General features: G+C 56.1%; 1 protein-coding gene across 7 annotated transcripts in view; it reads left to right on the forward strand.

Annotated features, from left to right (window-relative positions):
- PLXNA2 (plexin A2) overlaps positions 1-24174 on the forward strand; it is a 155847-nt gene that overhangs the window by 18476 nt on the left and 113197 nt on the right. For all 7 annotated transcript variants that reach the window (XM_040085413.2, XM_040085411.2, XM_040085410.2 and 4 more), the window contains exons 2-3: positions 1974-3228; positions 3648-3830. In XM_040085413.2, coding sequence (XP_039941347.1) covers positions 2041-3228; positions 3648-3830 — 1371 coding nt within the window. In that variant the 5' untranslated portion in view covers positions 1974-2040. The remainder of the gene's footprint in view (positions 1-1973; positions 3229-3647; positions 3831-24174) is intronic.

Genomic DNA, 24174 nt, shown 5'->3' on the forward strand with positions numbered 1-24174 from the left:
AGGCAGATTCTCTCACCGTTGGTGGTGGCTGCTCACAAATGTGAGCACAGAGGCTGGGGTACAGCTGGCAGCCGGGGTACAGATGACAGCAGCCACACGTGGCGCGGGGTTTGGGCTGGCTGGGGTGGAAATATTGCTGAAAAAGACCTGAAACTGCTCTGCTCCAAGGGCAGGGCTGCTGCTGTCCCACACAGCCGGGTGTGTGCGGAGTTGGGTTATTTAAATGCATTCATTGCTGGCCAGCACTGTCCTGGGCTCGCTCCACAGGGGAACAGCTTTTTAAGAGCTGGAAGTTTCTGAGCAGGAAAATGGTGTGCGCAGGGCTTTACTGCAGGGCCCCACTGTTCTCTGTGGGATCTCTCCTTTCCGGGGCTCCCCCTGAACCAGAGCTTGTTCATGACCATATCCCAGGACTCGGGGCACTGTGGGCTTCCAGGCACAGCTGCTCCGAGACCCCTGTGCCCCGTGGTCAGGTGTCAGTGCCCACCACGTGTCCCCAGCACGGAGAGGACCCTCCAAGATCCCTGGGAACCCTTTGATCCCTAATGTTTGGGGAGATTCTGGACCAGGGAATACTTGGGATGCTCACTCAGAAATACAGTGGAAAAAGCCAGGGAGTCTCCTGGTGCTGCTGTGGGTGTGGAGAGGCGGCAGGAGCAGCTGCTCTGTGCCACAACCATCCCCAAAACACCGAGGGGGTGGCAGGGTCCATGTCCTCCCCGGGACAGACAAACTGCCGTGGCCAAAGGTGGGAACGCCGAGCCTGGCAGCGAGAGGGAAGCAGCTGGGGAAATGCTTCCCTGAGCAGAATGAGAAAGCCATTACCGCTGCCTCTCTCCTGTCGTGTCTCCTGTCAGTGACACGGAGATGGCAGCGCGGGGACAGAGCTCCTTTGTCACCTCTCAGGAGCAGCCGTCTCCGGCTCCCGGCGGGAACAAGCCTAAAGAGCGGCTGTTGGGTGACACTCGCCAGCTCAGGGGGGCTTCGCAGCGCGGGGAATTGTTTTAAATCAAAATAAACCAAACCAGGAGCAGCAGCTGTCAGACAGGGGGTGAGGGATCAGAGCTGCAGGGGCAGGGCTTCCATGGGGTGCGTGGGGCTGGCCCTGCTGGAATTCCATGGGTGCAGAATGTGGCTCATCCTCGGGCTCTTCCCCGGGCTGGGGTGACCCTGAGGTGAGGAGGGATGTCTCTGAAGTGGTTCCTTTGCCTGCCCAGCCTGGAGCACGTAAGGAATGCGTAAATTGGGATAAAGGAGAACTTTGTGGTGGTTTTCTGCATGTTTGCACTGAAGCACCTCTGTGGTCAGGTCGAGCAAGCTGCTCTGGGCTGGTGCTGTCTGCCCTGCTGGCAGGGTTTGGTGGCTGATCTCACCACGTGCTCCCACCTTGGTGGCAGCTGCTTTTTGGCAGGAAATACCTTGTGAAGGAGTTCCTGCCTAAAAAGCACCTGCTTGAGAGGCACTTCTGGCTCCGGGGAGGGTCTGAGGGGAGGTGGCAGCACCTTCAGCGTGTTTGTGCTCAATGAACTTGCCTGCACCAGGCTTCTTCCTCAGGTTGCCAAATTAAATCAGAGCGGGTTTAAAGGTAAAGAACAGCTCTCATTTCCTCTGCTGCTTCCAGCAGCACACGCTGCAGGAGACATCCTTTCAGCCAAGATTGCAGAGGGATGTCTGGGGCTGTGAGCAGCAGGCTTTGTCTTGGGCTGGAGCTGATTCTCCCCTCCCTGGCTGAGCAGAGCATGTTCTAAACAGCCAAACCCCACCACAAATTAAGATGCAGGGGCTGAAACAAGTGGCAAAGCATCAAGCCCGAACTGTTCTCCAGTAAGTTGTGGACTTGCTTAATTCTCGTTGTGCTTGGAGACATCCCCCCTTTATCCCAAGGACTGTGTAATTAGAAAGCCTCCTCTGAATTCTATCTGCAGGGCACACGGGATCTAATCCTCTGCTCGGGGTGGTTCTTCTCTCCACAGAACCATGTGAGGGACATTGCCGGGGCTCAGGACGCGCGCGGGGGACGCGGAGTTTGCCTTTCCCAGGATGGATCAGAGGAGGAACTGGCCTCGGGCACTGGACTCTGATGGCTGGTCAGCGGCTCTGCTCTGCCTCCTCCTGGCCTCGCTCTCCCGGGACGTGTCCAGCAACGCCTTGTTCAACACTTTCCACTCGGAGAACCGGGACTGGACGTTCAACCACCTGACGGTGCACCGGGGCACCGGGGCCGTCTACGTGGGGGCCATCAACAGGGTGTACAAGCTTTCGGGGAACCTGACCATTCTGGTGGCTCACAAAACCGGTCCCGAGGAGGACAACAAGTCCTGCTACCCGCCCCTCATCGTGCAGCCGTGCAGCGAGGTCCTCACGCTCACCAACAACGTCAACAAGCTGCTCATCATCGACTACTCCGAGAACCGGCTGCTGGCGTGCGGCAGCCTCTACCAGGGGGTCTGCAAGCTGCTGCGCCTCGACGACCTCTTCATCCTGGTGGAGCCCTCGCACAAGAAGGAGCATTACCTCTCCAGCGTCAACAAAACGGGCACCATGTACGGGGTGATCGTGCGCTCCGAGGGCGAGGACGGGAAGCTCTTCATCGGCACGGCGGTGGACGGCAAGCAGGATTATTTCCCCACCCTCTCCAGCCGCAAGCTGCCCCGGGACCCGGAGTCGTCGGCGATGTTGGACTACGAGCTCCACAGTGACTTTGTTTCGTCCCTCATCAAAATCCCCTCGGACACGCTGGCCCTGGTCTCGCACTTCGACATCTTTTACATCTACGGCTTCGCCAGCGGCAACTTTGTCTATTTTCTGACCGTGCAGCCGGAGACCCCCGAGGGCGTCTCCGTCAACTCCGCCAGCGACCTCTTCTACACCTCCCGCATCGTCCGCCTGTGCAAGGACGACCCCAAGTTCCACTCGTACGTGTCCCTGCCCTTCGGCTGCGTCAAGGGGGACACGGAGTACCGCCTGCTGCAGGCCGCCTACCTGTCCAAGCCGGGGGAGGTGCTGGCCAGGGCCCTCAACATCACGGCGCAGGAGGACGTGCTCTTCGCCATCTTCTCCAAGGGGCAGAAGCAGTACCACCACCCCCCCGATGACTCCGCGCTCTGCGCCTTCCCCCTCCGCACCGTCAACGCCCACATCAAGGAGCGCCTGCAGTCCTGCTACCAGGGCGAGGGCAACCTGGAGCTCAACTGGCTGCTGGGGAAGGATGTCCAGTGCACCAAAGCGGTAAGGATGCGCTGGGCGTCGGCTGTGGGAGCCCTTGAGAGCTGGGATCGGTCCCTGCCCCGATGGAACACGAGTTTGCAGAGTAGGATCAGTCTGTCTGTGCCTCAGTCTCCCTAAATTCAGAGTGCTCTCCCGTTTTAATGCATGCTCTCATCCTACAGTGTGATGGCAATGAGGGAAGGGGTGGCGTTAAGGCAGAATGAAGGTGTGCAGCTTCCTGGGATTCTTTGTCCCTCCCAACACGGGGCTCTGGAAGCTGTGAGAACCCTGTGGAAGGTGGCTGCAGCTGGCAGGGGCTGGCAGGTTTGCGGCCCCCACCCTGCTGCCGGCACCGCCAGCTCCCTCCACACCACCCCGAGTGTGTGGGGCTGCCCTGGGCTCGGTGTCACTCACAGCTGCCCCAAACCTTGTCCTTCCAGCCAGTCCCCATCGATGACAACTTCTGTGGGCTCGACATCAACCAGCCCCTGGGGGGCTCGGTGCCCGTGGACGGGGTGACGCTCTTCACCTCCAGCCGCGACCGCATGACCTCCGTGGCTTCCTACGTCTACAACGGCTACAGCGTGGTCTTCGTGGGCACCAAGACGGGCAGGCTGAAGAAGGTAAGCCTCGTCCCTGGCTGTGGAGAGCCAGGGGCTGTGTTTTGTCCCTCTCTGGATGCTCTGATGCGCGTCACTGCTGCTGCGTCTTGCTGGTGTTTCCCAGTGGGAAACTGGGAGTGGAAATGGCAGGGTTTGGGTCACAGCCTGGGGTTGGAGAGGCATAGTTCAGCTCTCGGTGTTGTTAGTGTGTGGTTTGTTTTGGGAGTTTCCCCAAGTTTTGGGAATGGTGAAGTTGAAGCTGCTGCAGGGTGGTCCTGGAAAAGGAACCAAAGGAGGCTGGATGGAAATGTTTCGATAGTTTTGTTTCCCAGCAGTCCTGCTGCAACTGGTGTAGAAGACTGAGTTACAAAGCCTTTGGAGCTGCTGGTGCTGGCAGGATTTTGGTCATGGAGAGCTAGGAATGGGTTAATGTGGCTGCTTTAGGAGCCGAGCCTCAGGGCAGAGTCCTGCTGCTTTCCTCTGCCTCTTCCCTCCTGCTGGATGATTGATCAGCCCTGGAACATTCCTTGTCCTCCTCATCACAAACACTGAGGAGGGGTTTGGTGGGACTCAGCTGAGAGTCACAGAGCGTTTCAGGGTGGAAGGGACATGGGCAAGGACACCTTCCACTAGCCCAGGTTGTTCCAAGCCCTGTCCAACCTGACCGGGAATGACTTTTAAGCCTCTGAAGTCCAGCAGGGATTTCCCCACATCTGAGTCTCAAAATCACAGAATTCTGAGTTGGAAGGGAACTCTCCGAGGAGTTCTGTATTTAAAATAAGCGTGGAAGTGGCCTTGGGGTATTAACAGAGGTGTTTGAGAGCCCTTGTTGGCCTTTAGAGCTGGAGCTGCGGCTGGAATCCAGCTCCAGCAAAAGCAGCCTTGGAGCTGCTGCTCTGGCAAGCTGAGACCCTTCCAATTAACCTCAGCTCTAAATGACAGCATTAGGTGAAGCTGTTAAATGCAGCCCCTGCTCCTTCATGCCAGGGAAAGAGTTAACAAATGTAATCAACAGCAGGCTGTTAATTTTTTGAGTCCTTAAGCAGCAGGGAATTTCTTCCTCATCTATCCAGGAAGATACAAGGACGGGCAGATACTACACTTGAACGTCTGCATCATTTTAATTACATCAGTTCATTAATATTCATTCGGCGCGTTACAAATGCTGAGTAGTAGTAAATTAGGTGCCTCCCTGGTGCCTCTCGAGTGTCAGTGGGGCAATTTCGGACGTGGGGGAGAGAGAGCTTGTAAAGCAGAGCCCTTCACTTCCCTGCTGCCCGTGCCCTGGCACAGGGGAGATCCGGAGTTTTTTTAGCTAAATGGAGGGAAGAGGAGCCCTGAGCACATCCCAAACGCCTGCGCCAAGCTCGGAGCCGGGGATGCAGCCTGGTGGTGGCTGTGAGCAGGGTTTGGGGACAGGGGAGGCTCCTCATGCAGAGCCTGTGCCTGTGCCTGCACACGAGGTGTTTACGGGCTTGTTCCACGAGTGATGAAGGATTACAGAAGCAGCAGTCCCTCCAGCAGGGTTTAATTCCTGGTGCTAGAATGCACTGAGCACTTTTTGATGCGAAGTTAATCTGTTGGTGCTCCGCTGTCCAGAGGGAGGGATGTGGAATCCTTCACCTGCAATCCCTCATCTGCTGGAGGAAAATTGGCCCATCTCTGAAGTAAATTCATGCCAGACATTCACTGCAGCCAGGTTTTCGTGGCTTCTGCCCTTATTTAACAGCAGAGCTGCCTGCAGCGGATGGGATCCATCCCCCCTGTAATTAACCGGAACAATCATGGTCCCATCCTCCCGTGTGTGGTGGGGCTGGGGATGTTGCTGTTCTCTCTCTCGCAGTTCTGTCTACACCATTAGCAGATTTTCCCTCGTTTGACACGTGTGATTATCTATTCCATGGCCTGAGGGAGCCCAGGTGAGGCGTAGGAAGCAGCTCTGCGCGGAGCTGAGGGGCTCTGGCTGCCGAGGAGGCGAGACCCAGGGGACGTTAACAGCTTGTCTCCAGATTTCGTGCCTGTTCCAAGATAACCAGACATGTCTCCTAGTCAGCAAGTGCTCAGGCTGCCCAGGACTTTCTCCTTCTCTCTCCTTCCCCATCTGTGAAATGCTCAGCACCTCTGCAAGCGCCGGGGATTTGTGGAGACGCCTTTTCCACCTGATCTCCTTCGTGTCCTCCTCCGTCTCAGAGCTACCCACACAGTCAATGTCTGAAAGCTTTGTCACACCTATTCCCTCGCCCACAGCTGCTGGTTTCCTTTGGAAACAAGCTGCTGGCTCCGTCTGGGCTTTCAGGGAAAGCATTTTTGTGTAGCTGGAGGGAAGTCAGGGAGGTGGCTCCGAAATCTTTCAAATTTGCCCGTGCTCCCCCAGTGAGAATTCCTTACTGGAAACACTGGTGTCCTCCTGCCTTTGGCTCTTCACCTCACTGCTCCTGCCACATTCCCAGCTCCTGCTGGTTCTGCTCCCCAGGAATTGTCTCAAAGTGGGTGAAAAGCAAACGCTGCTGATGCTGCGGCCCTTTGGCTCAAGCGCAGGTACGTGGGATGAAATTCTCCCTCCCGCTCTCTTTCCAAAGCACCTCAGCCTCCTGGCTGTGGGAGGGAGGGGAAAGGGGCTCATGCTGGAGGCATAACCATTCCGAGCCGTGGATTCCTCCAATAAAACCATTTCCATCAAGCAAAATGAGAAGGGACATTAATGCAACAGTAAATGGCAACTAAGTGTTGGGGGGAGATGTGTCAGCTTGCTTGTTCTGTTTATGGGCTTCATACAATTCTATCAATATTGATGTGTGATGCCTTTGATTTTGACACTAATCATTGCCATGAATTAAATTTGCAGCCATATAATTAGAACTGCTATTAATAGGGCCTCAAGCTAAGCACTGCTGTGCTAGTTGTCTTTTTCCTGATGGAAAACGGCATCCACGGAACTCAGCTAATGTGGCGTGCCTGGGAGGTGCTGAGGCTGATGTGGAAATGGCACTTGCTGCGCTTAGAGGGGCTCCTCTGGAAGGCAGATTCATGGGAAGGCTCTGGCTCGGAGTTTTCCCAGGAATTCCCCCAGAGTTGCCCTTGAACTTCCCAGAGGTTTGCTGCTCTTAGGATCCACAGCCTTAGTGGGAGAGAGGAGGATTGCAGGGAGAAAAGAGGAGCCCTGAGCGTGCAGGGCTGTCGTTGCCATGTTTCCATCCCGTCTCCCCTTCCCCGTGCCGATCGTCCCTTTTATTCCCCTGGCCCAGCAGAGCTGTGTCAGCCCCGTGTCCCTGCGCACGCCTGGTTCCATCTCATCAGCCTGAGCCCCGCGCCTGCCACGGCAGCAAGGCTCGCCACTAAAAATCAATCTTGTATTTCATCCCGAGAGGTCTGTTTCTTATTAGGTCTAATAAATCAGTGAAGTGCCCTTCATTCAGCTTGTCAATGCAGGACATTGTTTGTGATCAAGAACAAATAAATGTCTCTGCTCTGTCTGCCAGTCGCCATCTAGGTATTATGTTTCCATCATGCTGTTTATGCCGGCTGTAGGAAAAAAATGCAGTTCCTGCAGCCTTGCCTGGCTTCCCATGAGCTGGGAATGCTCCTGGGTGGTACAGGCGAGGGAAAAGCTGGAACAGTGACGCTGTACCTGGGTTTCACCCAGCGCTGAGTTGCTCAGTGGTGATGAGGTTTTAATTTGAGCGCTTGGAGACGTGGAGGTGTTGCAGTGCCGCAGGCAAGAGCCCAGGTGTGGTTATTTCAGGTGCCCTGAGGTGAAGGATAAAGTGTGCAAGTGAAATCACCTCCGATTCTCCTGGAAAATGGGTGTCACACGTTGTCCTGGGTGTGACACTCCGTCCCCAAGAGCAGCCGCACTGGATGTGGCTCGAATCCGTGCTGGGGTGTGAGGTCACTCCCAAAGAGCTGCTCGGGATCTGTCTGCAGGGGTCCACAGAGAAACACACAGTGCAGGGACTCTTCACGGTGGGAAACACGCTGCTGTCACCTGCCGAATCCCTGAACTCTGTCCTTGCTCCTCACCTCCACTTTTCCAAGCCGTCAGTGATTGGATTGCGCCGCCAGAGGAGCGGAGAACTTTTTAAGTGCGCTGTTACGTCTTGGGACGTGAGAGTTTTATTCAGCTTGGCTGATTTAATTTGTTCCATTAGTGGGAATAAAGGAGGACTTTCACAATGAAATATATATGTCAGAACCTGTCCTTAGATGACTTCATTCTGTGGATGGTTATCTCATCCCGGTAATTAATCCTTCATTTCGGCCCCCGCACGCGCATCCCGCGACACTTCAGGAAAAACTCGGTTGCATCAGCGTGTGGAGAAGCCAAGAGGACACCAGGCTGTCAGTGAGCAGATGAAAATCATCCTTTTGCAGGCGCCTTCCAAAGGATTTGCCTGGTTTTAGCTGTAGGTTGGGAGGTCAGGGGCTCTGGCGGCTCCGTGGTCAATCCATCACCCTCGGAGCGCAGAGCCCCACATCCCAGCAGAGGTGTGAGGGGGCAGATGGCTCTTGTTTGGCTGAAGAAGCTGTTTAATTGAAAGGTCTGAGAAAAAAAAAAAAAAAAAAAAGTCTGATTTTTGCCCTTGGATGCGAAATAAGGGGGTGTTTGCTCAGTACTGTACTTGCTGCTGTGGTCAGAGGAGATGGGATTTCTTTTCTCCCTAAACAAGGATTTCCCAGCCTCAGAAAATAATTCCCTTTGCTTCCATCTGTGCTGCCAAACCACGGAAATGGGTCCCCAAAATGCCCCACGGTCCCTCACATTTGTTATTTTTCTTAGCCAGAAGTTGGAATCTTATTAATCGTAATTTGTGCAAGGGAATAGGGAAAGTGCTGGAAGCCAGAGGAGAGCACTGGAGTGGTTTTGGGGCTGGAGACGGGGCAGAGCTGCCAAGTGCCTCTAGACCATGGGTCTGAGCACTCAGGAATGTCCCTGCCACCTCTTAATGGCATGAGATTGGCCTCTCTCCCCCCAGCCTCCCTTCCCTGGCTCTCTTATCTGGCGCCTGCCAGAGCAGGTCACATCAGAAAGAAAGCCAGAAGCTGGCAGATATTTTTATAGCTGCTGGAGAGCGAAGGGGCAGGTGTTCAGGAAATGCTGGGGATGTGAAACGGAGCCAGGTGAGCTCGGAGGCTGCTTTAATCTCATTTCTTGGCTCAGGGGATGGGGATGACTCTGGGTTTTACGCAGGTTCAGGCACCTTGAAAAATCAACCCGAAATTTTGGAGGGCAGCAGTTTGGTTCAGTTCTAAATCAAGCGGGGTTAGTGGGAGCTGGGAGCACTGAGCAGCCTTATCCATGCAATCCTTCCTTCCTGGAATCCATCCTGCCTCTGAAATCGTGGAATGGCTTGGGATGGAAGGGACCTTCAAAGGCCATTTAGACCTGCAATGAGCAGGGATTTGCCCCTTCAGCCAGACCGGGCTGCTCAGCGCCCCATCCAAACAAGGTTTTTATCTTGAACGTATTTCAGAGACAATTCATCCCCACACCTTCTCTCGGAGGTATTATCTCCCTCACGAGCGTCAAGTGAGGCAGAAGTTATTCCTCCCCCGTTTCACGACGTTTTCATCAAGTTCAGTAAATGAGTTTCTACTTGAAATGGTCTTGGTGAAAAATATCACAAAATTCCAAAGTCTTTTGTGAGCTCCTGCTGGTCTGCCCGCCTGTCCCTGCTCTCCTTGGAGCGTGAAGCTGGAGGAGTCGCAGCTCTGGACGCTGCTGGGTTTGGGGGCAGGGCTCTGTCAGACTCCTGCCTTTCTACTCGTCAGTCAAGAAGTTCATGCTTTCTTTACTATAAACACATTTTTTTTCTGCAGGCTTTTAAAACCCTCAGAGGTCAAAACAACACAGGTTTTGGTCCATTTGTAAGATCTTAAATCCCTGGGTGGCAAGAAACACTGTGAGAAGCCCAGGCTGTGTTGCTTCTCTAAATGCTTCCTCGAGGCAGAAAAAACAAATGTGGAAACCACAAATGAGGCGGGGGAATGTGCAGGGAGAGTCCTGGGCTCCTCCACGGCCCCCGAGCTGCTGCTGCAAAAAAAATAGGTCGGGATTTGGGGACACTCGGGGGGTGAGACGCCACTGAAGGGCAGCACGGCGGCGGTTTGGGGTGGCCCCGGGTGTCTGATGATTCCCTCTGACCTTCCCTCCGTCCCCTGGTGGAGTTTACAGCCCGCTGTGGCCACGGGCGCCTCTTGCTGCCGGCAGCGAGCAGGGTCGCAGAGCTCTGCCGGGTTTGGGGTGTTGGATCCATCAGCCCAGCCGGGTCCATCGCTCCCGGTACGATGCACGGGCTCCACGCCTCCCCCTGCCTTTCATGAGCCTTTTCCCGTTCCTGCCGAGCTGCGTGGGCAGGCAGGACCCTGCCTTTCCTTCGGGGAGCTCCCTGCGGGCAGCCCAGCCTGGAAATGAGAGAGGGAGAGGAGCCCCAGCGCGGCTCCTGGGGGTGCAGCACCCCGGGGGATTCTCCACCAGCATTCTCTGGAGCTGTGGAAGGGCCGTGGGCTTCCCTGGCTGTGACCTGAGCAAAAAATACCCCTGAACCTGAGCCCTGCCTGGGGTGTGACCCAAAGCTGTCATTGCCACGGGGTTTGCTCCTGAGCTGAGGGAGAGGCTCCCACTCACCCCCAGTTCATACTGGGGAGCCTGCTGGAGCAGGGGGTGATGGGGGGGAACAGAGGCTTTAGGATTGTGATTCCTTGGGCAGGGAGCACAGGCAGCAGCACGGAGAGGCTGCAGTAATTAGCAAGAGGCTTCGTCAGCAGCAGTTGTCCCGCCAGCCCCTGTCGCGGTGCCCTGCGCCTCTCCTGTTGTTCCTCCCGCTCGGTTACACGGCTCTGCATCAAACAGATCCATGTGCATTTAAAATGAATGTAAAATGAATGTACTCATCATACGGCCTCGCTCCTATACAGCACGGGAAAAGGTTTTAGTTTTTGGTGTTTTGTTTTTCGTTGTTGTTGTTGTTTTTGTGGTTAGCTGGTAAATTATTTATTGTGTGCCGGGCTTTAATCTCATAACCCTGCCTGCAGGCCTTAGGCAAACCAGCCTGAGCATCCTGGAAAGCTGGGAGCCAGCAGCACCGGGCGCTGCGGGGCCGGAGGTGGCAATTGTTTGTCCTGCCTGGGTCCCTCTGCCCCCGACAGCTCATTAAAAGCAGCAGCACCCGTAACTTGGTCATTTTCACCAGCTTAGAGCGTGATCTGCATTTGTTTGGAGAGGATGCCGATCACAGATCCCCGGAAAGAACAAGAGTCGGTGCCTTGAGCTGCTGAGAGCGCAGGAAAAAGGGGAACGCGGGGTTTGCCCTGCCCCAGAGGGAGAGCCGAGCATCCCCTGCCTCTTCCCTCCCCGCCGCCTCCGATGCTCCTCAAGCTCCTCACTCTCAACTTCCCACCACAGCACAAGCGAAGGTACCCTGGCCTTGCTTAAATTCGCGAATGACGGCGCTGGAATGAAACCAGAGTCCCTGCTCCAGCCTTCTCCTTTCTCCTGGCTCTCAGGCCAATCGCAGGCCTGGAGTTTATTTGGGCTAAACCGTTCTGCAGAGCTTTGGAGCCAAAGGGCAGCGGGCTGTGACCCTCCCTGCTTTTCTTCTCTGTGCAGAGCCTGTCACGCCAGCAACTCGGTCTCGTTACTGAGAGAAGAATAAACAATTTGAATATCTGGAAGGTCCAGGTACAGCGGGGAACTGAGGGAGTTCCAAAGACACACGAGCTGCTCTCTGCCCCCGTGTTCCCACCAGGAAAAGGGATAACTGCACCTGCTGGCTGCACAGGCTGAGAGTTTGTGATCCAGGGTGCAAAGAGAGCGAGATAAACACTGACCTTCACTGCTAGCCATCAACTGATGAACACCTTTAAATACTGCATGTTTTTGGAGCAAAGCACGTCCCATTGCACGGGGCACAATTTTCGTTATTTGCCCTCGGTTTTCGGGGAGTTTGGCCGTGGCAGGGTGTGGGGCTGGGGTTTGGCTGATCCCAGCAGCCCCAGCCTGGGGATTGCCAGGGAAGCGCAGCAGGAGCAGGACAAACAGCAGGTTTGGGGAGGGAAAGGCAGCTCGGTGTCGGCTCGAGAAAACAAACAAGTTTCGTGTTTTTCAAGTGTGCTGTACCCAGCCCCGCTTGTTCAGAGCCCTGTGATCAGAGGCACCAAGCAGCCCAGGTCCAGCAGGAGCTCTGTTATTCCTCGAGGAGCATTAAAGAGCAGCCGATGCCTTCTGGAAATTGTTGATAAAGCTCTCTTTTTTAGAATCATTTTTGCTTCTCCAGCACAAATGTACTATTTCTTGTTTGGATGCGTCGCTTTCTTCATTCACTTTTATTACTGGGGACATTTACATGAAAACAGCTTTCTTCTTTTTGCTCTCGCAGCACTTTTCCCAATTGCAGCTGCACTTCCTGCGTGGAAGGAGATCTCCACGTTCCCCGGGAATGGGGAAGGGGGCTGCCAGGCTCGGGGATGGGGATGGCCCCTCTCCACGTGGGGCAGCTGCTGTGTCCCTGTGCTCCAGAGGGGACGTTCCAGCTCATCCCTGGCTCTCTGCTCTCTTTATCCACCCTGTGCATCCCTCCCCTCCCGAGCACAGGAATTATTCGTGCCTCCCAGTGTGAAAGCCTCGGGCAGGCAGGAATCCTCCCAGGGATTCCCAAAGTGCCCAGGCCTGGCTGTGGAGGAGTTTGGGCAGGGAGAGCTAATGGATGTGTCTGGCAGATAGAGAGTGCAGCGATAACGTGAACTAAAGGAAAAACCCCAAAGGCTGCTGTTTAGGGCACGGTGATGACATCAGCACTGTGGGGTGATGGATTTATTCACTTTTCCCTGCTGGGGAAGAGGCAACACGAGCCAAACTCCCTCTCCTGAAGGGGCACCTGGAGAGGAACCTGCAGGACCTTCCCTGCCTCCATCTGCCTCGCTGGGCTCTGCAGACAGAACACGGGAACTCCAGATGTGTGAAGCACATCTTTAATTTCCTCTCGCTCCATTTCTGCTGGAGCTTTGCTCTGGGGGTTGGCATTTCAGTGGGCTTCTTTCTTTTTTTTCTTTTTTTTTTTTGCTGGCATCTTGAGCAGCTTGGGCTAAGCCAAAACAAAAAGGGAAGAAGCTTCAGGAGAGAGGAGTTGTAGCTGTGGGGTGGGAGACCAGAACAGCTCCTCTCGGTCCCCACAGATCCTCTCTGCACTGCCCTGGCCCAGCTCAGCTCCCCCACTCCAGGCAGGAGCTCTGGATCTGTTGATTCATGGAAGCAAACACTCGGGGAGGTGAAATTCCTCCCCTGTGTGCTTCCCTCAGCCCTGACCCTGCTCCACTTCTTCCTCCTGACCCCTGAATGTCAAACCCGACCTTTGGTATCGCGGGGAGGAGGGGAGGCAGAGGGGCAGGGAAAGGAAAGGGAAAGGGGCAGGGAAAGGGGCAGGGAAGGGCAGGAGGAGTTGGGCTGTGCTTGGGAGGTGGGGGAGGCAAAGCTGCGATCCAAACGATGGCTGGGATGCTGTAGGACACTCTGGGATGCTGTGGGATGTTGTGGGGCTGTGGGATGCTGTGACATGTTGCAGGATGCTGTGGGGTGCTGTGGGATTCTATAGAATGCTGTGGGGGCTGTGGGATGTAGGATGCTGTGGGATGTTCTGGGATGCTCTGGGATGCTCTGGGATGTTGTAGGATGTTCTGGGATGTTCTGGGATGTTGTGGGATGCTGTAGGATGGTGTAGGATGTTCTGGGATGCTCTGGGATGCTGTGGGATGCTGTAGGATGGTGTAGGATGCTCTGGGATGTTCTGGGATGCTGTGGGATGCTGTAGGATTGCCCCCTCGGGATCTCCATCCTCTGAGTCCCTGTTTCAGCACAGCCCTCCAGCCCTGCCTGTGCCTGGGCCGAGTTCACGACCTCTACCCTCTGACACGCTGCCTGGGGGGGATTCAAAGCAGAGGGGAAAATTCCTAGCCGTGTCACGCAGCAGCAAAGTGACCCCGTCCATCCCTGGCCCCCCGGCGCGCTGCGGCTCCGGAGCCCCCGGGGAAGGTCCTTGCTGAGAGAGTTCTGCATCCTGTCGTGGCACTGCCGAGTCCTGGGGGGGATGTGGGGGCTGCAAGCGCTCAGCATCCCCCTGACAGGTAGAGGCTCTCATTTCATGGGATGCTGCCTCATCCATTCCCCCTTCCTGGAGCAGGTGCCGGGGCCCCCCCAGCCCCACAAAGGCTCTGTGTGAATAAGGAGGCAGTAAATGTCTGCAGCTCGCAGATTTATTCCTTCATTAGGTATTTAAATCCAGGCTGCTGGACAGGATGCTGCTGTGAGGGAGGCTGCTGCAGTTTCTCTCTGTGGAATAAACGTGGGGGCTGCCAAGGGCTGTGCCCGGGCAAGCCCCCTCCCAACAGCCCCAGAGCCGGCGTGGTTTGGGCTGGGGACGGGGCTGGGGGTGCTTTGTGCAGGCTCTGGTGGGGTCTGTGGGAGGGAATCCCAGCAAAGAGTGAGCAGGAGGCAGCTGGGACAGGCACATCCACGCTGGGATGGTCCCAAATCCCCGCGGTTTGGGGAGGGCTGGGCTGGGCTCACGGGGCCAGCAGCCAGCCCTTGGGCCACCCCAGGGTCCCACCGGGTTTGTCACAGCCCCCTTCCTCACCTTCCCCTTTCCCGCCCCATCCCAGCGTGGAACATTTTTGGGAGTTGCAGAAAATGCTCTGAAACTGTGCAGTCATGGAACCAGACGGCTCCGGGAAGAGCTGAGGAACTAAAATTAGCAGGAGTGCCCCAGGCAGAGGCCACCTGGGGCTTTGTTTCGTTTCGCTCTTAACTTTCATCTCTTTTATTTATAATTTGTGGCTGATTGATTTTTTTTTTTTTTTTTTTTTTTTTTTAACTTTTCTTTAAGCTTTTTTTTTTCCCCTTCCTTTGAAAACGAGGAGCTTTGCTGGCTCATGATGTGTAATCCCTGTGCTCCCAAGGGTGGCGTTGCCTCTTCTGCCCCAGTTCTGGCTGCTTCCTCCCCCTGAGCAGCAGCAGAAGCGATGGGCAAACCCCGGCTCTGCTCCTCTCGTCTTTTCTTAGCTGCTTTTTGTGCTCAGCCCTGCTCCATCCCAACCTGTGACGGGTCCTGCCCTCGGGTCTCGGACCTCTGGGAGCTGGAGGATTCACGTGATGATTTCAGATGTTTTTAGAAGCTGTGGCTGCCCCTGGATCCCTGGAAACGTCCCAGGACTGGAGCAGCCTGGGACGGTGGAAGGCGTCCCTGCCGTGGCAGGGATGGGATGGGATGGGATGGGATGGGATGGGATGGGATGGGATGGGATGGGATGGGATGGGATGGGATGGGATGGGATGGGATGGGATGAGCTTTCAGGTCCCTTCCAGGGATGGGATGAGCTTTCAGGTCCCTTCCAGCCCAAACCATCCTGGGATTCTGCATTCCTGTGACAGCTCTGTGCTCTTCCCGGGCTGCCTTTGCACGGTTTGGGTTTTCTCCTCAGGCAATTCCCAGCTGGGAATGCCGGTTCCTTCTCCCGGGGAATGCCCCCTTGCAGGGCAGCAGCCTGGATTCCCTGGCTCACTTTGCTCCTGGCTCTGCTCAGCCCCAGCTCCGTGCCAGCTCTGACGGCAGCAATGTGCCCGGGGTTGTCTGGAAAACCAACAAAACCTCCTTGAGCTCTGGTCAGCGAGGCGAGGTTTGGGTGAGCTCCAGCCGAGGGGGAACAGGGGGGGATTTAAAAGGCTTAGCAGCCCCTCCCCAGCCCTGGCAAAGCACCTCCAACCTCTTCATTATACAGTTTATTCTTCTAATGAGGGCTGTTTTCAGCAGCCTGACCCACCCTGGTTTTCTTTCCCTGACCCCTGTCCAGCGAATCTCCCGAATTCCGCTTTGCTGCTTCCCTCAGCTTTCTCCTGGGCCCCGGCTCTCGGTGCCGCGGGTCGGGGATAAACTCACAAACATGTTCGGGGCGATGTTCAGGGTTCGCTCAGCGCCAAAGCATCCCGGAGCGTGCCTTGAAATCGGAAACCCGGCGGAGGGAGGAGCTGCGGTTGGAGCAGGGATGCTGTCGGTGTCGATCAGCCTCATCCACGGGCTCGGGGTAACACAGATTTCAGCCCTCAGCTTTGGTCAGCGTGGATCAGGGTTTCCTTTCGCCCCTGGGAACGGCTCAGAAAACGAAATATCCATCTGAAACCCGCGCGTGTTTTCAAAGCCCAGCAAATCCAGCGCCTTCCCTCCCCCGAACCATTGTTCTTTCCCGCCGCGTCTCTGGCTAAATTAAGTCTTAAGGTTAAAAGTTTAAAAGCTCGAGGTTTCATTCATAATTCACACATCAATGAGGCTCTGGTTCCTCCCGGGGCGCGGGCGGCGGTGCCTGCGGTGGATGCGGGTCGGGGAGCAGGAGAGAGGCGCTGCCCATTTCCCACTCGGCTCCTCCGTGCCTCCTGCAGAGGCAGAGCAGGATCCTCCCGGGGGCTGCTGCTGCGGAAAGCCGGAGCTCTCCCTTTGGGGTCAGCGCTTTGGATCTGACCCGGCTCAGCACTTGCCAGGAGTCGTTAATGTCTGGCGGCTGCCCAGGGCCCTGTGACAAATGAATCACCGGCTCCTGGTCCTGTTCCCAAAAGAGCAGTGTCCCAGTCCCCAAACCCCAAAAACCTGCTGTCACGCTCCCAGGGCATGGAGCAGGTGAGGGAAGCACCAGCTGGGCCTTTATCAAACCATCAAACCGCGCTGGTCGCTGCCCTCTGCCATCACAGCATCCCCCTGCTCCAGGGGAGGGAGAGCTTCATCCTGTGCCTGCTGTGAGGATGAGGAGGCTCAGAGGGCTGGGACAGCACAGCTGGGACGCTCCCTGCTCTGCTGCTGCTTCCAGGCTAGGACAGCAATGGCTTCGACCTGAAAGAGAGCAGATACGGATGGGATTTTGGGAAAAATCCTCCCCTGGGAGGGTGGGGAGGCCCTGGCACGGGGTGTCCAGAGCAGCTGTGGATCACTGGAAGTGCCCAAGGCCAGGCTGGACAGGGCTGGGAGCACCCTGGGATGGGATGAGGTGAGATTTAAGGTCCCTCCCACCACAGGGTTCTCTGGCTGGGTGAACAAACCCTGCACACAGCACTGATGTGTCTGTGCCCCTCTGGCCGCTCCAGCCTGGCGCTTTCCCCCTCCCAAGGAGGAAGAGGAGGCTGGGAGCAGGGAGGACCTGCCCTCCCCTGATCCTTCCCACGGCTGCCCTGGCACCCTGCCCTCCCTCCCCTCACCCAGATGGTCACTTCATCTCCTTGTCAGACATCCAGGAATGTTTCCCCTGCGCTCTTCCCATCCTCTCCTGCAGCCTCCTTTAGCCCGGCCTTTCAGCCTTAATCCCCTCTTTGTGCCTCGGAGGCACCTCTGCAGCTCTTGGCTGCCACAGGAGCTCCAGCCGCGGCTGCTCTGCTGCTTTTTGGGTGAAGATCTCCCCCCGTCCTCCTCCTCTCCCCATCTAATACTGACAGTTTCGAGAGGGATTAAAGAAAGAAGTGCAGGAGCCCGGCGATTTGGCTCGAAACTCGTCCCTTTTGAGAATCTTTTGCCTTTATTATCCAGCAGATAAATCTGCTTTCAGCTGCCTGTCCGTGCTGGGAGTAGCAGGCAGCACCCCCCGTGCCAATCCCCCCTCCCCAGGTGCGCTGCCCCTTCCCTCCCATCCAGGACCACCAGGATCGTGCTGGAGCCGGAGCTCTCTGCCTTTGGCTCCCTGCTTGTTATTCTTCAAAACAAATTAAACGGGAGATATTAATCTCAAGAAGGAGAGCTGTTTCTTGGTTGGTTTTTTTTTTTTTTTTTTTCTTTTTTTTTCCCTGTTGTTGCCTCCCCCAGACTTTTCCAGGGGATCTGCTGGCAGCAGCCTCTCCATGGCAGCGGGGCCAGGAAGGGATTGGATTGCAGGGACAGAAATCCCTCCACTCTGGGAGCCTGGTTTTGTTCTGCCATGTGGCATCTGGCCCCGGGGTGCTGCCTGTCCCCTGCCCCAGCGCAGGTGACACTGCTGGCACTGTTGGTGGCCCGGCTGCTCCACGCAGGAAATCCCCGAGGATCCTGTGCATGGCGCTGCCTTCGAGTGTCTTTGGGCTGGATTTGGGGCATGGCTTTTTTAAACTTCTTCAAATCTGCGTTAAAAATCTGCTAGAAGATGAACGGAGGCAGCTGCTGTCAGTTCTGAGCCACCTTTAGCTGTGGGCAGCACCTGGGGCAGGCACGGCCGTGTCTCTGAGAGGACTTGGCAGCTTTTGGGGGGAAGGTTTGGGCAGGTTTGGAGGGTGGGCAGAGGTTGGAGCCTCCCCTCTCTGTGGGATCCAGGTTTTGGGGTGTTTGCTGAGCTGTCTCCTGTGAATTTTGCAGCGAGTGTGGCTGTCAGACCCCAGGCACTGTGACACTTTGGGTTTTCCACTGGAGCTGCATTGGTGGCTGATCTCCCCAAAATCCCCTCAGGGGCTCATCCTCACCTCCTTTCCCCTTCCCATCGCTGCTTCCCATCCAAAGCTCCTCTAATATTTAAATCTCCCCAGAGGCCTCCAGCATTGCCTCACTCAGCACTGACAGACTCCAAGCCAGGTCTTTGTGGGGAACACAGGGGCAGTGAAAGGAAAACCACTAAATTTCCTCCAAAACCAGCAAGAAACGGGCAAGAAAAAAAAAAACAAAACAACCCTCAGGTGCCCAGGAAAGGCCCATCCCCTGCTGCTGGGCTGGATTTGTGCTCAGGATGTAAAGAAAGCGATTTACAAGGTGCCCCTGCTGTAAAAGCCGTGTGGTTTTGCCTTTCCCCGCTCCTTTCCCCTCCAGCCTGGCTGTGCCCAGCTCTGTGCCCGGGGCACTGCCAGGGGACACAGCCTGGCCCCGGGGCCAGCTGGGGCAGGGGGATCAGAGCCCAGCCCGGCTGCGCTGGCAGATGCTGGGGGAGCTGAGCTGGTGGCTTTAGCGCTCTGACCCTTCACAGCCATTCCTTCAGACTTTTTTTTTCCAGGGGTCAGGTTGATAATGAAGGGATTAATTTAATTCCCCCGCTGCTCCCGCAGCTGGTGTGTGCCTGCTCATCTGCTGGTGTTTTTATTGGTGTGATGCAGGGGTTGGAGCCCGGGGAATCCCTGGGCTGGGAGCTGTGGGGTGCAGCCCCTGGCCCTTCCCCTGGGCTGGACAGGAACAAAACCCCCAATAAACAAACGGAAACCCAACGATGACTGAAAATGTTTTGACTTCACTGGAGTGTCCCAGAGCAAAAATCACCTTCCTCAAGCCCCTGTGGCCTGGGGGGCTCTGGGGGTCCGTGGGCGATGCCCCAGGAGCGGCACAATTTCTCCAGAGTGTCCGTGGGTCTGTCCCTGCCCCAGGGAGGGAGGGAGAGCACGTTCCAGGCTGGGGACAGGGACGAGTGTCCTGTGAGGGAGAGGGAGGCTGGTAACTGAGATGGACATTGGTATTGCTGGCTGCAGCTCCCCTGCCTCCCAGCAGCTCTTGGCAGTGGGTGGCTGCAGGGTTTTTTTGTTTTGTTTTGTTTTGTTTTGTTTTCCCCTCAATTCTATCCCAAACCTGTTTCAGATTAAAAACAAACGCTGTTGCGTATCGGTTTGTCAGTCACTCCAGACCTAATCTCCCAAAATAATCTTTTGCCAGCCCTCCTCCTCCTCCCCCAGGATGGGCAATAATTGTTTCAAGACGTGTCAGGCTTTGTTTAAAGTGAGGTTTGAGTTCTCCTGGGGCTCATGTTCTTGGAAGGGGAAGGAAAGAGGTGCTGAGCAAGGATTGATTGCAGGGGGAGGTGGGTGGGGAGAGAGGAGGGGGTGATTTGGCAGCCCTGACAATTTTCCTGCTGGGGTGGGACATCAGGAGTGGTGAATCTGGGCAGGGGAGCTCCAAACCCCTGCAGTGCCCTGGGGAGAGGAGAGGGACCTGCTTTCCCTTGCTCCCGTCTGAACAACAAAATCCATTTCCCATCAGTGCTGGAAAATAATCCCTCCTCAAACGATTTTTGCGTATTTTGACTCAGTATTAGTCCAGCTCAATGCTGTGCAGGTAGATCTGGATGTCAGCGCCCAGGAGGCTCCTCCTGTGCCGTGTGCTCTCGGCTCCTCTGCTCCCTGGCTGTGCAGGGCCAAGGCTCAGGGTCTGTGCTCACAGGCTCTGCCCCACTCTGCTCTCCTGAGCCCTGGGAGCAGCTGGAAATGCATTTTTGGGAATGCATTCCCCCCCAAAAAATGCGGCTTTTTATGTGAGCGCTGCTATGGCAAAGGAGGTTTTTGAAGGGGATGGGATGCCAAAACGTTAAAGGAGTTTTAATCTGAATATAAGGTGTAATTTTTAGAAAGGCAGAGTGGGTTTTTTGGAGGATTTCTCTCCCAAATCAGCCTTTCCCCATGCTGTGCGTGCTCCCCTGTGTGTCCCTGGCGGTGCAGGCACGCGTGGTCCCCACGTGCCAGGCAGATAAATATTGCAAAAGTTCTCTGGGACGTGACAGACACCCCAGGGCTGTCGTGTTCTTACCTGGCCGTGCTGCTCCTGCTGCCTTTGCTCACAAGAGGGAGATTGGCAGCGCTGGGAATCGGCCGCCGTTTCCCAGCAGGAATTGGTTCGTGGGCTCTCCTGGCAGCCTGAGCATCTGGGACACGTCGGTTCACAAACGTGGTAACGGCTTATCGGGGAATTGCGGTTTGGATTACAGCAAAATCCCAGAAGAAGCAAATCCCTGCTTAATCTGGAGGGCTCTGCCAGCCTGCCGGGGGTTTCTGAAAGGGAAACGGAGCTGGCAGAAGTTTCACGTGCCCTCTGGGAACTTTCTCCCAACTCACACCCCGTAAGGATAACAAAGTAAAAATATTTCATTGCTCCCTCACTCTTTATTTCTGGGCCTCCCTGCATTTGGATTTTCCATTTCTTGCTTCTCCTGGTGGCGCTGCTCAGTGCTGGGGACTTTGTGCTGCTGGGTAGAGACGAGGTTTGAAACATTAAATTCAGAGGTGGGTTCAGCTCTGCACCCACAGATCCAAGAGTTTGGGGTGAGAACTGGAGCATCCAGTGGCTTCACCCAGAGCCAGGAATTTCAACTCCACCTTAAACAAAGGGCCTGGGAATGTTGGAGCTATAATGCTCCGCTGGAATTGCCAACTGGGCTGTTAAATAGCTGCGGTTTGGGCTGCGAGGAGCAGACATTTTTAATGCATGGGCTGGCTGTGCTGGGTTTTAGTCGGTGCTCGGTGGCACTGGGAGAGAAGCAGAACAAGTTTCAGCTCCTGTCCCTACCCCCACGAGGTGTCCCTGGGGCTGGCTGCTCCACATGGAGCAGATGAGTGGGATGTGGGACTGGGAGGTTGATGCTGCTGGTGGTGGGAGCAGTCACCAGGTGAGATGCAGAGGCTTCTCTCTGCATTCCCACCCTTTGGGCATTCCCTCGGAGCCCAGACCTGCTCTGCTGGGGGCTCTGTGAGCTCACAATCATCACCCCAGCTCTGGTGACACCCTTCGAATACAAAACCACACAGGGCACCTCCCTGCAGGTCCCCAGCACCTTTAACCGTGGGACCTGCAGGGAGCTGCCAGCTGGAGCAGTCCAAACAAATGATTTCCCTTGCCCAGCCACTCTCTTCGTGTGCCTGAGCTGAGGGGAGCATCCCCAAAGAGGAGCAGGCAGACATCCCAGCCCATCCCATCCCATCATCCCATCCCATCCCATCCCATCCCATCCCATCCCATCCCATCCCATCATCCCATCCCATCATCCCATCCCATCCCATCCCATCCCATCCCATCCCATCCCATCCCATCACCCCCATCCCATCCCATCCCATGGATCCCATCCCAGCCCAGCCCAGCCCAGCCCAGCCCATCATCCCATCCCATCCCATCCCATCCCATCCCATCATCCCATCCCATCCCATCCCATCCCATCCCATCCCATCCCATCCCATCATCCCATCCCATCCCATCCCATCCCATCCCATCATCCCATCCCATCCCATCCCATCCCATCCCATCCCATCCCATCCCATCCCATCCCATCCCATCCCATCCCATCCCATCATCCCATCCCATCCCATCCCATCCCATCCCATCCCATCCCATCCCATCCCATCCCATCCCATCCCATCATCCCATCCCATCCCATCCCATCCCATCCCATCCCACCTCACCTTCCCAGGTTCTGGCTGCTCTCCCCTGCGCTATTCAGAACCGTGGGAGGATGTGATTTGCATTCCTTACGGCGCCCTGGGATCTCTGATCCCCTTTTGGGGGAGCTTACACGAGATTGCAGCGAGGCTGGCAGGGAAATTGCTCCAAATTGCACCTGTCATGGCGAGGACGCGTGGCTGTGCACGCACAGAGCCGCTTCCCGGGAAAGGGAGGGACCGAGAAGGGGCTGTGTGACCCAGGGATGCTCCAGGTGACGGTGTTCCATCAGAGGGGAGCTGATCTGAGCAGGAGGTGGTGGAATAGGAGGCCAGGTAGCGTGTTCTCCTGGGAGAAGGAATGGCAGAGGAAGGTGGAGCAGGCACAGGTGGGATTTGTCGAAATCCTGAAGGGGGAAGGGAGTGGGGTCACGCAGGGCTGCGCCGTGAGCAGCTTCCCCTCACATCCCAAAGAGCGGGAGCGAAGGCAGGCGCTGCACGGAGCACAGGACGCACGTGCTGGTGTTTAATTCCATCCCAGCAGCCAGGCCTGCTCCAGCCGCTCCCGGGGGTCACACCGAGGGCACCGCACTTAATTTAAAAGCACTTTGATGAATTTATTCCAGAGGGGCTGGATCCTCTCTGTGCCAGCAGCTGCAGGTGAGTCCTCATCCCTGCATCCATGGGGACCCTGTGCCACCACCATGTCCCTGTCCTGTCCCCCTGCCCAGAGCTCACTGGGGCTGTCCCCTGCACCCCCACTGCTCCACAACTTCTTGGGAGAGACATCAGGGCCTGGCCAGCCACACTTTCCTTTTAAAATGCATTTTACTGGAGCAGAAGGAGCACCTGTGCCAGCTCCTTTCTCACCTCCTTTCTCCTCTTTCTGCTCAAGCTTTTTGCTGGGGTATCAGCAGGGATCTGGGCATTATTTATTGATTTTGCAGTAACACAGAGAAAATCCCTCTGCTGTTCCCTGCCCACAGCCCCCCAGAGCAGGTCCAGGGAGGGAAATGAGGGCAAATCTTATCTCCATTTTACACCCAGACAGGAGGACACAGGGACGTGCCAGAGGCTGCACAGAGAGTCCCCGACTCTGGTCAGAGCCCCCATCTTCTCTCCTGTTGCAGGGAAAAGGCTGGCAGGGTCCCCTCCCCACCCCTGACCAGCCCTGTGTCCTTGACTCGTGGCCAAAGGTCTTTAAATGACCCCACCCCAAACCCACTCGGGCTGCCAAACCTCTGTCAGAGCGGCAGCTTCTCCCAGCCCGGGCTGGTCTGGAGCCAGAGCTCCTGGCTTTGTGTCCTTTGTGTCCCGGGGCAGAGCCTTGTGCAGCCCCCTGCGCTCCGCTGGCACCGCAGCTGCCGCTGCAGGGACGGCTCTGCAGCTTCCCACAGAACTCTGCCTCCTCCAGAAACTTTCCTGGCTGTCTCCGCCGCAGGAATCCAGATGGCAATTTTTCATCTTTCGCGCAATCTGCTCGCGCCGGGCTCGGCGTGGAAGGGCTGGCAAACCTCTGCTCGCATCAGGCACGGCTGGGAAACTTTGGGGGATTTGGATGGCTGCTGGATGCTGCAGGGAGCTTTACCCTGAAGCTGCAGGCCAAGCTGTGAGTCAGGGTTGGTGTCACATAACAGCAGCGAGTGGTTTCAGGCCGGGTTTCAGAGCTCAGGTAACACAAACCCAGTGCAGCTGTTTTAATCTTGGGGCAGGGCCAACATCTGGGCTCCCTGTCCCTAAAAGTGTTCAGGGCCAGGCTGGATGTGGCTCTGGGTAACCTGGGGAAGTGGAATGGCCCCCAGCATGGCAGGGTGTTTGAAATGAGATGATTTTAGGGTCTCTTCCAACACAAACTATTCTGGGGTTCTGTGATGCGCAGCAAAGACGACTTTTTCTGTCCACATTTTCTGGCTTTTAAGCAGACACTGGACATGGAGGAGCTTTTGTGTGAATGAGAACTGCCCAGGCTGTGCTGGAGGTCCTGACCCCAGCTCTGCCCCCCAGATCTCTCCCCGAAGGAGGACAGGCAAACCAAGAGCCCCCGAGCAAGAGATGGAGCCGAAATCACGTGGTGACCGCCGAGCCTTTGGATCAATTGTGAAGGCTTTGCCCCCTCGCTGTGTAAAACATCCAGAGCAAATGTAGAGTGACAGGAAAGGGGTCAGTGGTCTGGGTCACCACTGAGGTGCTGGAGGAGATAATCAGACCCTTTTCCTTCCAGTTCAGTGGCTGCCAAAAACACCGGAGAGCCTCACAAAA

This window comes from Hirundo rustica, chromosome 24, assembly GCF_015227805.2.
Source record: "Hirundo rustica isolate bHirRus1 chromosome 24, bHirRus1.pri.v3, whole genome shotgun sequence".
NCBI lineage: Eukaryota > Metazoa > Chordata > Aves > Passeriformes > Hirundinidae > Hirundo > Hirundo rustica.